Source organism: Sorex fumeus, unplaced genomic scaffold (assembly GCF_029834395.1).
Source record: "Sorex fumeus unplaced genomic scaffold, SorFum_2.1 ptg000098l, whole genome shotgun sequence".
NCBI lineage: Eukaryota > Metazoa > Chordata > Mammalia > Eulipotyphla > Soricidae > Sorex > Sorex fumeus.
Window position 1 is genome coordinate 10,113,831 of NW_026606155.1, and position 14,074 is coordinate 10,127,904.

Below are 14,074 nucleotides of genomic sequence, written 5' to 3' on the forward strand. Positions count from 1 at the left end.
TATCATTCAGTAGAACTAAAGCAAAGCAGGATATAAATATTCTCAAATAAACATGTAATTTTTGCTACAGTAGAACCCAGTTTCTAATGTTCTGACATAGAATAGATACTGGCATAAAAGTAAACACTTCAGAGCAAACTCAAGTATGGAACAAAAATTTGTTTCTAAAAATGATCTTACTTAAGTTGTTTTAATAGTTTTACCAGTAATCCTAAGAGTGTAGCTCTATCTTAATTCCATTTGAAGCTTTCAAATTGCATACATGTGAAGCCATAAAACACAAAACAGAATTTCTATAAAAACATGAGTAACTGATCAGGGGACATAAAACATTTTTAGTATCTTGAGAATTTTTAAATGTCCAATTGATTTTCATGAATTAGACAAATGTATGCAACCACTTCTCATTTCAGGAATCTATTGTATAACTATTTATTGTATAATCTATCTATTGTATGAAAAATTAAGAGACTGCACATTACAAGGTTAAAGGATAAATGTGATGATCTGTATCAAAGATTTTAAGTAAGATCATAGCTATATACAGGAGTTCAATAATTGGGAGATATTTTTATTATTTTACATTGATTTTCAATCTGATGCTCAGTGAACGTTTCAGAGGTCAGTTGTATAATTACAAAAGTCCTAAATTTTCAACTACTTGCTATAAATCTGAATTTTTTCACCCAAATTTATTTCTCATTTTATTAGTGCACTATTACTCTGTTCACATCTATTTAAGATCACCTAGTAGGTATGACAGAGACATTATCAAATTTACCAATAACTTTGTGTCTCTTTCCTTACCTGACTCTGTTGACTCTAATGAGAAAATTTAAAGTCATTACAACAATTCAGAGACATTGAAATGAATTAGAAATGAGTGTACTGCAATATTTGTGAGCTCTTTTGCATAACCATATTTTTCTCTAAATTCCCAGTAGAACCTAACACAATTATATGCAATGAGTAAATAAATTGGTTTAAAAAAATATCATTAATAGACATGATAGCTTAAAAGGCATTCTTGATTTGACTGAGAGTACATTTTATTCTTTGATGTTGTTTTCAAGAATAGCTAACAGCACAGAGTTGAAGGAATGTAATAAACTTTTTTTTTGCTTATGTCAAATGCATCATTGTTAAATGACCAAGAAAGATTAGAGAGATTTGGATAAATTGTGATATCAAGTCGGAGTCTAAGATGAACATGAATATATCTTGTTTCTTTTTTACTTTTTGGGTCACACCAGGAAATGCACAGGGGTTACTCCTGAATCATGCACTCTGGATTACTCTTGGCTGTGCTTGGGGACCATATAGGATGCTGGGAATCAAACCTGATCGGCTGCATGCAAGGCAAGCACCTTACCTGCTGTGCCATCTCTCCAGCCCTGAATATATTTTCAAGAATGATCACTCAATGTATGTGTAGAGTAGTTATAAATAATACTAAAGTGGAAAAATACTATTGAAATTATTTTTTAATGGACATTGAAATCCAACTATATTTATACATCTAAAATATGAAGTAGAGAGGGCTGCTTAGATTGGATAGCTATAGTAGTGCTTTTCTATATTCTAAGTAGCAAAGATTTCACAAATACAAAGTAATATGCTCAGCGTGTGCATGTATTTATAGGAAGACACAACTCAAATCGGAAATAGTAAACAACAAGAGGATTTCATATAAACACACACAAGGAAAGTTTGAAGATCCTGAAAAAAAAAATAGAAGTTGTCCTCAAGGTAGGAGGAACTGAAAATTTCTCATCTCCTCCTTCCTGCTATCCTCCTATTAATGGATGCCTCCATCAGAAGGCATCTCTTATTCCTCTTGACATTTGCAAAGCAAGTTTTGAATGACCCCCAATGAACTTAGATGAACACAAAGTGATTTTCTTTTAAAATAAGCCTTTACTGAATATATCAACAAGGTACTGTATAGCGTAGAGTGAAGTTTTAGTTAACAAAGTGTGCGACATAGTAGGTCTCAGAGGATTGTGATGCAGAATCTTCCAGCCCCTTGCAGTCCCTTGTCAGAGAGAACGCACTGAACACAAACCAGAAGCAAATCAACATATGGTTTACAATAACAAATCATCAGGAGTAACTTTCAATGAATATATACTGGTCCTTTGAGGGACACACAGTGAACCAAGCCTTCACCTTGCCTCAGCCAGGTTATAAATCTTACATCCCGTGGATATATTATACAAATGCCTCCGTGTGTGTTTTTGTGTGTGCACGCAACATGTGTTTCATATGCATTTAAAAATGCCTGTGGGATGTTCTTGCTTTGTGCTCTTCGGGGAGGTGTGCTAATAGAAAAGGAGAAGAAAACAAAACTATAGCAAAATAATCTGGTTGCTGCAACAAGTATCATACTTCCCCAAACTTTCCACAATTAGTGGCAAGCATCTCCTATTGCCAGGGAAATTCAAGAAAGAAAATTACAGTTTCCTACATTACTACTTCCCTAAAAAAAAAAAAAAAAGAAAGAAAAAAAATAGAGCATCAGGCAAGGTTTCACAATTCAAAGACCTAGGAGGTGTTTTTGTTTCATTTTGTGCCTGGGTCTTTTCCTCTTTTGGAGCTCTGTTCACTGCTTTTACTTTTAGCATGCAGCTAGAAAGGTAGGTCGTGAGAAAAACCAATTACTTTCATGTATGTTCTAAAGGAAAACTTAAGGTCTTCTTGTTAGAAACCAGACAAAAATATAAACAAGGAAGCCAAAAGGAAATTAACCACTTCACTGACTTCTCTGTGCAATGGAATCTGCAGTCCAGCTTTGATGATCAGGGACAATATTGGCTCCCTGTCAGTTGGATTGCAACACTGCCCTGTGTTTGAATAGATGCTCAGCTCACAATTTACACTGTTTGTCCTCTGTCCTGGGGAGGGAAGTTTCTGATTCATGTCAAATTCCTAAGACAGTGGCAATATGCACGAGTAAAACAAGGAGCCTTAGTATCTGCTACATTATTAATACATTAATACAGACTAAGTCACATTGCATTCTTTTTTTTTCTTTTTTATCCTTGGATACTCTTTTTAATCATGGGAAATATGTCTAATATATTTTCCATCAATGTCCAGATAATTAGAAATCTCATTATTTCTCACAGGGGAGAATGTCTTTTGCTGGACACAGGAAAGAAACGTGTCAGGGGTTACACTCTTTGTCATACTGCCTGTGACTGTTCAGTGATGACTGCTAAAGCAAATGACAAGTTTCAAGAGAAGGTAGGTCATTCCACCATCAAACATATCTCTCCCCAAAGTAGGTGTTAATGACAACTCTGGGTATGAAGAACAATAAATAATATAAGTGTGATCATGGCTAACCATTTTCCTCTTAGGATTTCCATTGCACTGTGACAATTACCCAATGCCGGTTACTATCTCCTACTTCTGAAACTACTTCACTGGGTCAGGCAGACTTTGCTTCTTATAAACTTGTGAGCAGAGTTTTGTACATGATTTTGTTCTTTCCATAGCCTTTTACTGCCAATGTCAATTCTTAACTAGTTTTCTCAAAATATCAAATAGTGGCAACAAGATTTCCCGGTACAGAGCTGATATGTCAGCAAAAGCACTTGTCATTTCTGAAAGTGCCTATTGAAGCACAATCCACTGCTGATGGATGTCATCAGCTGTCCTACGACACAGAAGACACTAAAACATCCCATGATGTATTTTTCCATCCTGTTGTAGCTGAGAACCCCACACATCCTAATTGAAAAGGGAGTCTGATTTTTATTTTAGTAGTCTATGTCACATTGTATACAAGATTAAAATAAATACTGTAACTAGGTTCTATCTCTTTAGAAAAACTCTAGCAAAGAAACCAAATTATTGTAACCTTTTTTAGATGACAGGGTCTTGACTGTACCACTTAAACTCCAAATAGTTCTGTGAACCCTACAAGACATGATAGGAACCTTTCCAATCTTGGTCTTCTTGGCCCAATGCAAAGAAGTTTCAGCAGCAGCAGAAGTTCCCAGTTGGGAGTATACACACAATAAAAATAAATGAGGATGATTGTTTTTTGGATAAAAAGGAAAAATAAAACCCTCAAAAGTCAAAGTACCATCATTTGAACACATAGTTTTATCTATACAGCCAAGTGGGAAAAGGACAGCAGAAGGGAATTATCCAGAAATATACAATATCTCATGTCATTGTCCCATATTTTAGATGACTTAGTGTTACTACACTGATCCCCTTCATAGATTGTCTCATTCCTTCACTGTGTACACCTAGCTTTAAAAAAGCAAAAGCCCAAATTCACTAGCTAATAGACTAAGATGAAGACCCAAGTCATTTTAAAATTAATTTTTAAAAATTATAGCTAATTTTAGCTCAACTGCACAGTTTCAATTTTTGTTTCTACAACATTATAAGCTTTACTTATATTTTCTGCTTATTCTGAGGGACAAAGGATATTAAAACATATAAGTTGGGGATATATTATTAAAGAAAATAAAGCTCTTACTATAAAGAAAAACTTGCATAGCATTTTTTACCTAAATTCTTACAAAGAAGACACATCACAGTTTTATTTTGTTAAGAGGAAGAGAAAGAGAAAGCAAAAAAAAAAAAGACATTAACTTTGTGGGCTCCTAAAATAATGGCCATGGAACAGGAAATAAGCATCACAGGGTGAAATGCTGATGATTTATTTTAAAAATAATTTTCCAAGGGTGTACTTTTAAAAAGTAATGTATGTGATCTATAGCCCTTCTACATGTAAGGGATGGAAAGGAGTAAATTACATATGCTTTTTTGAAGATTTATCAAAATATCTAAAATTAAAAATGGGAAACCCTCTCTTCTCTATACTTTCTGGATGATGCCCTGCTTGTCTCATACAAGGAGAACAAGTCTTCATTTTCAGACTTGTTCATTTTTCATCTGTTATCTGGTTAATATAAGATTGATTATCGTTCCACATTTCCCAAAGAAGAGGAACATACAAGATTGAAAAGAAATAAATGAAATTTCAAAAAATGGAACAGGATCAAAGTCAGACCAAGGTGGAAACTTGGTATTGCTTCTTCAAAAAATGCATTGTTTTGGCCAGCTTTGAAGTATCCTTATAGAACTGTTAGCAGTGAAAGTTAGTATCCGTTTTAAAGTGTCTAAATTTATGTTGATAAATTTATTGTGCAACTAAAACTGGCATCGATGATTGTTTTTCAAATGTTGAGCAGAGGATGAAGCAAACAAATGTGGCATAAACAGCTAACTATGAAAATAGAGGAGAGGTGATTGGAAGACAAGAATTTGCCTGGGGATAAAGGTATTAATTCAAGCTATGTCAACATGACACTAACCAAGTCAGTTGATAAAAGTATAGCAGAACCACTGATCACTTGATTTTGTCTACATGGTACCAATAAGTTCTTTAAATTACACGGTGTTTGAGTATAATATAAACGTTGATCTCTGTTTGACTTAAATATCATGTTGACATAGCTGCAAAGAATCTACCCAAATAATTCTCATTATCAAAAATAATTCCATTCAATATAATTCTTCCCATTATTTTATTAGCCTCTTCTAAAAAAAGTATTCTAGAATATATTTCTGTCAAATGTCATTCAACCTGACATATCATTTGAATAGTAACTCTTTCAAAGTGAGTTCTCTTGCTGGGACCTCAGACCTGTCCCTTTGGATGATTGGTATTAGACTCAGGTCTCTAACGATGTCTAAGTTCCTAGTCAGAAAGCCAACCCCTAGATTTGATGGTCTCTTCAATTTCATCTCATTTTCTTGATTCTATCAGGTTGGATTAACTTATCTCACAGGAACCGACTTCCTCGTGATGCTTCTGTATTTCCTGCTCTGGGTCAAATCAGGGTAACTACCTCCTTTCTTATATTTTGAAAAAAATTTTAAACGTTTCTTCCTGATCAGGAAATATAGAAATAGCACAAACATATCTTGGCCATTTCTTGTTTCACCCATATGCCTTATGCTACGCTTGTGAGTCCTTTAGGAATCTGCCCTTTTAACTGAACATCAACTCTAGCAGAGGAATTCACTGTGACAGCTTCAACAGCCAAGTGGTTAATGAGCATCATGAGGAAGAATCACTCGTTCTTTTGCCTTGGGCTTGGGTTCTCATTGTACAACCCTGTACAGTACATCAGCAACTATTTTGTTTTTTCAGATTTAAAAAGCAAAGAGTTACAAAATTGTTTGTAATTAACTTGAAATAGAAAAGATAGCACTTTTTTTTTAAATCCCATTATATAGTACACCGTATAAATTACAGAGTATTCAAATGCACAAATGCATCTGGGTAACATTTATCAAATGTAATTTGCGTGTCAGTCTGTGCGCACACGTGTGTGTTCTCCAGAGTTTCACGGTCCACTTCGAGAATGCCGGGCCCCTGGCTGTCACGTATGGCAGTGCTCCAAGTCTGGCACACTGCTATTACAGTAGCGCATATTGTTGGGGATATGGCAGTCTGTGTAATTAATGCCCCCGTTTGGGGTGTAAATGGGCTGCAGTCTGAAATCTCCTTTAAGGAGCTGATCGTTATTTAAGGAGACAATCTGAAAGCTGGTTTCCGTCATCTCCAGGATGGAATTGTCCTTCTTGGTGCCCGCCTCGCAATAATCATCTTTCCGGCGGCCTCGGTTGTATTTCCACTTCTGGGAGGTGTAGCGCCCCTTTTTGTGCATGTGCCAGCAAAAGACGCTGAGCAGGACCACGAGCACGAAGATCACCGCACCCCCGATCAAGCCCGCCAGCAGAAAGGGGGAGCCCAGGCTGTGGGAGGGGGCATGCTCAGCCGTGTTGCTGCCATTGTTCAAATAAGAGGCGTGCGTGGTGGCCTCGGAACAGACGGTGTCTTCCATCGCTCGATAGTTAAAAGCATCCAGTGGCACTAAACAAATCCGATAGGTGGATTTGGGCTCTAAATTCACCAGGCTCAAATGTTGCTTCTCCCCGCTGACAATGCGCTCCTGCACGATGCCCCCGACTAAGCTGTGGCCCATCTTCACCCACGTGAGTTTGTATGCCATCACCGTGAAGAGAGAGAGCCAGCTGACCTGCATGGAAGTGTCATTCACAAAGTGGATGGACAGTTGGATCCGTTCGGAGATGGGCGGGGTCGCTCTTTCTCTGCCATCCCAATCAGGAATCGTGGGAAGCTTAGAAGGGGTGGGGGTGAGGGGTGTGGAGCCCCTGCTGGGGGGTGGGTCAGAGAGCGCAGGAAGAGGCTGGGTGGTGGGAGAAGCTGTACTCGGGGCTGGGGTGAAGACAGGCCGTCCTGGGGTCGTGGTGGGGCATGACAAAAGATTCATATTCAACTCTCTGACGGCCATCCCCCGGACTTGGTCAGGCCCTTGGCACATGAAACCCCGCACGTTGAGAGAGGAAGGAATGTATTTGAGCCACTCTGTCACCCACTTAATACTGCAGTCACAAAACCAAGGGTTATTCCGAGCAGTGAGCTGCTTCAGATTGGAGAGATTATCGAAGACACCTTGCGTCAACATTCTCAGCTGGTTGTTGGAGATGTCCAGTCGTTCCAGCTTCCGGAGATTTGAGAAGGCTGTCAGGGGGATGTGGTTGATCTGGTTGTCCTGCAGGTACAGCCTGATCAGATGCGTACCGGGGAGATCAGGAGGCGGGTGGGAGAGTGAATTCCGGACGATGGAAAATTCCTTGAGTTTGGTGAGATGGCTGAAGGTGCCCTCAGCGATGCCCTTGTTGGTCAGGAGGTTCCCGTCCACAATCAGACGCTCCAAGCTCGTGAGGTTCTGAAAGGCCATGTCAGAGATGACAGCAATCCGATTCTCATCCACTCTCAGCTCTTGCAGGTCCATGGGAAGTCCAACAGGCACGCTGCTCAGGTGATTCTTGGAAAGAAACAATAACTTGAGGCTGATTGCCTCCCGGAAGGCCCCATCTTCCACCCCAACTGTGGATATAGAATTGTCATCCAGGTGCAGCTCTTCCAGCTTCAAGAGTTGGGCTAGTGCTGCTCGTGAAATGGTCTGAATGTTGTTTTCCTGCAGATGGAGAACTCTGACATTCTTGGGAAGGTTCATGGGGAATTCATCCAGTTGGTTGCCGTAAAGGTAGACGGTGTGCACCGACTGTACATTGTGCAGTTCTGCAGGAAATCCAGCATTATTAATTTGGTTGTTGTGGAGGTAGAGTACGGTTACGCCCTCCGGGATCCCAAGAGGCACTGAGGTCAAACTTCGCTCGTTACAGTAGACAAAGTTCCTGTCACAGCGGCACACGCTAGGGCACGCCAAGACTGTTGACACTTGTGAGTAGAGCCCCAGGGAAATGAGAAGCCAAGATTTCAGGAAAAAAGCCCCACGGCTGGGCCACTGGGTGGTCTGTAGGCCCATTTCTGAAGTACAGAAATCAAAAACACTGTGATGGGGGGAAATCAAAAGCAATGGAACAAAATGAAAACAAAAACCAGATACCAAAACCAAAAGGACAGAATGGGATTCTGTCAAAGTCCAGAACTGCAGCAAGAGGAAAAGTCCTGAAGGCCCACGCAGTAGAAAGAATCTTTTGAGGCCTCTGGTTTTATCAGCCTTTATTGCCCTCTTTGCTTCTGTCCTCCATGTGCAAAAATAAAATTTGATTGTGAGAATTTTCCGCACAGGTAAAGGGGCGATTCCAAATTATTAGTGGTCCATGAGGGTGCGACTGGGCTGGAGGGACTCCCTTATTCTGTTGTAGGTCGTGTCCGCGTTGATCAGCCTATGAACTTCTTGATGAAGCTCAATCTGAAATCTGTTGTAGAAAAGTAGAGAAAAAAAAGTCAGTTAGTGGCAGTAACTGCCAAATCAGTTAGTGCTGATTTGACTACAAGCTTTTCAACATCCATGTGTCACTCTGTCAAGAAGGTTGATATTTTAAGTAATATTTAAGTGATATTTTAAGTAATAATCATTGAGTTCACGGATATTCAAGAAATGAATGATTGCATTATTTTATCTTAGAAAGAAGATGATGCCTTTGCCTCTCACCACCATTGCTGATTCTGTGAGTTTTGCATTTCAATCAGCACCTTTTCTTAGGTATCTATTTTCACATTGTAAGAGATAGGCACAGCTGAATCCCCAGAACCAATGGAGAATGATCACCTTCATTTCCAAGTGGTCCTATTCTGTTTTCTCATGTCAAAATACATCAAGTGATTAAACAAGTAATAAAAATTTAGGGGCAAAAAACATGAAACTCTTCATGGATAGAAAGGAACAATGGCAAAATGAAACTGATAATGCCATCTTAAAAGAATACTGGTGACCTGTTGCTGATGGCCCATGTGACTTCTCTTTCCTTTCTTATTTTTTGCCTCATCATTATCTTGCTTCCAAAGAGCTCACACTCAAGTTACCAAACAGAATGGTCAAAGTCGTGGCCTATGCTTACCTAGGAAACCTCCAAGTTTATCTTTATCATGATTTACCATGGCAATTCCCTTAAGAGTAGCCCAAGCTAAAGCACGAGTTTGAAGTTGACCATGATTTAATCATCGATTTGCTTGAGCGGGCCACAATACAATCTGTAATCCCCAAATACCACCTAAGATCCCTCCGAGAACAGAGGTAAAAATAGCCCCTGAGAACTGTCAGATGTACCCCCAAACTAAAGCAAATAAGAATATATATATACATATATTCTATGTATGCATACATTGTATATTTTATTATATATGTATGTATTTATTACATATAAAAGTATATATAATTGTATTTATTTAGTATTTATAATATATGTGATATATTATACATAAGTATAAATGTATATATATTTTTGTTGATATAAATATAAATTATATGATCAATTATATACATACATATTTATTATATAGTGCTATATATTTATATATTTTAATAAAGATATATAATTTTGTTTTATATATGTTATATATAAAACATGAGTTCAACAAGCTTATGCTTGTGAATAAATTATGATGCAATGCCACCACTTAAAAATAAAAATTGTTTTTGCCTGTCCCTATCCATGATCATGTTTAAATTCTGCATCTCAATATGCACCTCTTATGTATTTATTTCACACCGATGCCCTTTTCCCCATCTGTAAGCCATTTTTATGTTATTAAAGGACTTTCAGCAAACTTTTAAATGATAGAATACATAGTTGGGGAAGTAAAGGCAATCTGAGATAGTAATCATGCCTCATTCCCGAATGTATTTTCTATCAGGCTTTAGATTGGAGAGGTAAAGAAGTTAATTGAAAGGTGCCAAATTTGATTTCCCTGAAAAATAAGCTAACATGATAGGACATGACAAGCTTTGAGTCTCCTAATTCTCACCAATACATAGAGATCGAAATAACTCATATCTAAAATCACAGAGGAATCGTTTGAAATTGTTCTCTTAACTATATTTAGAAACATAATTAAAAGAGAAAGGAAAAAAAACAATGTGCATAATATTTAAGTGTTGAAACTGTTGTAAATTTGTTCTATAATTCAAAAGACTGTAAACCATCTCAGAAACACCTTTGATGACAGATATGGTAAAATTCATTTTTTATTGTTTAGAGATGCCTATTTTTTGAAAAGCAGGAGAATGTATCTTCATAGACAAAATGAAAACCACAAAGAAAAAATGAATATATTTGCACAAAAAGTAAGTTATGTAATTTTCAAAAATTAAAAATATTTTTGGTCACTGAAGCCATTCCCTTGAATAAAAATTTGCTTCGGTGCTTAAAATGACAATTTATAATACAACAATGAATAGTACAAAAATGAGTTTAGCATTATCAGCTTGATGCTGTTCTAAACCCTGCTTTCAAATTTTCAAATCATCTGAAAATTCCCATACTGTCTACTCAAGTGTGGTCCTTGTTTTGTCAGCATGAGCTTAACCTAGGAAGTTGCTAGAAATACAGACTGCATGTCAGCAGAGCCTCAGGTGTGTACATTAAAATTTGAGAAGCATGAACTGAACACAGTGCCATCTAATTAAATCATTCAAATGTTTTCATTTATTAAATGTAAAATAGAGGCAAGAGAAGTCAAAGGATCTTTTGAGGAGAGTAAAGGCATGAGGCATTCAAATCACATTTGTCCCCAGGAGAGAGTCTCAAATTGCATCTTCTATATAAATCACTTCTTACAGTGCAGTGATCACTTGCACTTGGCCTCAACAGACTCTTGAAGAATGTCTGCCTGAGTGACATGCACTCGTGTCTGGTGAGAGTTTAAAGAGATATTTGTAATGAGAGGAGCACACTTTTGTAGAGCATGATTCATTAAAAAACAACCATTATTTGGTGCTATTAGCATTTACTTTTCAAGGGAGACCAAAAGGAGAATGAAGGCTAGTATCTAATACATGTTTAAAGAGTTCACAGAAATCTTCCAAGTGTGATACATAATGAGCGGAACTTCTGAAGGGAATAAAAACAGCTGCTTTGGGTCCTCTGAGTCTCCGGGTTAGGGGGAAAAATGCTTCTTTTCTGTATTTATAAGTCAAATTTCTAAGCCCTGAAAAACAACTTCTACCTGAGGATGACAAAATTTACTTTAAAAAGCTGATCACTTAACTACTTTAAAGTGGTATCACTGGAAGTCAATAAAGCACCCTGGGAGGGATTTTTAGACTATTGTTATGCATCCCGACTGTATATTTTCCACTCTTTGAACTGTGTCCTTTTTCTTGGAGATCAGAGTCCCTGTGAGCCAACCCTTTGCCCCAGGCCTTGCTCTTCTGCAGGTGCATTCTACTTATGAGAGGTTTTTATAATTCTGCAAGTGCAGGAAATGGTCCTGAAGAAAGCCCCTAATAGGATTACATGGGACAGACTGTCACTGTTTATCCACCTTAATTGAAGAAAGGCCCATCTAGCTCATGGTGTGTTGATCAGCTATGACAGTTCGACTGTGAATGAAAACATAAGGTTCTCGGGATTGTCTGTGCTTCTTGGGAATACCACAACATAAATGCAGATTTGGATCAACAATAGCCTACATATTATGTTAGTTAATATATTGTATCTTTGTTCAAATTCATGCAAATCTAGCTGTTGGATATTAACCCTAAATGTTTTAGGCTTCATCAGTGAATTGCCCCTTTTCTTCCTCCCAGAGAAGCTTACAGTGTTCTTACAAGCATCCCTAATTCCTCAAGTTTGTCTTTAACCTATCTTTTGTGTTTTACCTTTTTACATTCCCCAAGTTGTCCTCGGTTGCTTATAAACCAAAACTTCTGATGATTCTGGACTTCTTATTTAAAGAGACTTTCTTGATTTTCTATTTCCTCTATAACCTTTTAATATTTTACTATAGAACATTGTTCTTTGCTTAAGCGCAAAAAGACCATTATTTGGGCTTCTATTATTTTGGGCTTTGACTGACTCTGATATATATCTACTCCTAGACATATATCGTAATTACTTTACTCGGGTTTTGGTTGCTATAGTTTGTAAGACCCCACAAAGAAAGGTCCTACTTTGGGACTGGGGTGGACTCAGGGCGAGATGCTAAGCTATCCTGGCATCGAAATGGGACAATCTAGAAAGCATGGAAACACAGTCCTGATGCAAGCTGTTATGACTTAAGAGACAGGTCCCCCTTGGGGAAGGACAAGCTGAATTGGCCTGAGGATCTAGACTGGGATTTATGTTTTAAAAACCTTGCTTTCTAGAGAAGGGACCACCAAGTACAGGATGCTTGGAGGACCTGCTTAGGAGGGGAGACATGTGCTGAAAGTAGACTACAGATGGAGCATTATGGTCACTTAATACCTGTATTGCAAAACACAATACCCAAAAGGAGAGAGAGAGTAAAAGGGATTATGCTTGTCACAGAGGCAAGGGTGGGGTAGGGGTGAAGATGGGGTGGGGGTGGTGGGAGGGATACTGGGAACATCGGTGGTGGAGAATGGGCACTGGTGGAGGGATGGGTGTTCTATTACTCCATGACTGAAACGTAAGCACAAAAGTTTGTAACTCTGTAATTGTACCTCACGGTGATTCACTAAAATAAATTAAAAGTTGAATAAATAAATAAATAGTCAAACAAACAAACAAATAAATAAATAAAAACCTTCCTTGCCCTAAAATCCCAGAGAAGTAAAGTTTTGGAATCTTTATCTCTTACTGTGTTTATCCAAATAAATGCAAGAAGTAAACTTAATTGCTTAATATGTACAACAAAAGGGAAAGAGAAAAGTAATATAGATGTTCCTGGGAGACAAAGTGTCTCCTTGAGTTATTCCTCCCAAGAGAATTACCTCAGCCAAAATGTTTTACCTCTGTAAATTGATCAATCACACCTATGTGCAGTTCTGTACCTTGAACCCCTTCAGATGTTCTATAAGCATGCTAACAGCTCTGCATTAAATGGGACGTTTTGATCACCAGTTCCCTGTCTTGTGGTTCCTCTGCATGGGAAGGCCTGGGGAGGTGATTCTCAGCCACTCACTGAGCACACGCATCGTGCACCCTCACATTTTGAACTCACATCTGACATACAAGCACCTATGCAAATAATGAATTTTATTTGACACTATCTTTTACGGACCTAAGAGACAGGACAGTAAGGACGGCACTTGTCTTGCACACAGTCAACCCGGGTTCAATCCTGAGCTTCCACACAGGTTGCCTGAGCAATAACAGGAGTTATCCCCACCTACAGACATAAGGAGTATACCCTGAGCACTACTAAGTATGGCCCTAAAACTAAGATAAACAAACAAACGAACAATATACATATACAGATGTATGTATGTCCTTTAAATTTCAGCTATAATTACTATTAAATACTGAAGGCAGAAATCAATGCCATAGTTGTAGTGCAGCATAGTATAAACATCACAACTCTAAATCCTGCATTCTTATCTTACCTTTGAAATTTAACACCTGGACGATCCTAATGAATTATTTAATCTTTTCATATTTTCTCTACATCTGAATATTTAGAGTAATATTTTCTAACACAATTATGTGAAGTTAATAAGTGAAAAGCTTAAATATTGCATAACTGGCACACGGCAATGACATAAAAATAACTATAAATCTATTTTTTGTGCAATAAATAGTA

At 37.8% G+C, this 14,074-nt stretch overlaps 1 protein-coding gene across 3 annotated transcripts in view; it reads right to left on the reverse strand.

Annotated features, from left to right (window-relative positions):
* Positions 1–2,555: 2,555 nt before the first annotated feature.
* FLRT2 (fibronectin leucine rich transmembrane protein 2) overlaps positions 2,556–14,074 on the reverse strand; it is a 103,471-nt gene continuing 91,952 nt past the window's right edge. For all 3 annotated transcript variants that reach the window (XM_056133488.1, XM_056133487.1, XM_056133489.1), the window contains exon 2: positions 2,556–8,787. In XM_056133488.1, coding sequence (XP_055989463.1) covers positions 6,414–8,390 — 1,977 coding nt within the window. In that variant the 5' untranslated portion in view covers positions 8,391–8,787 and the 3' untranslated portion in view covers positions 2,556–6,413. The remainder of the gene's footprint in view (positions 8,788–14,074) is intronic.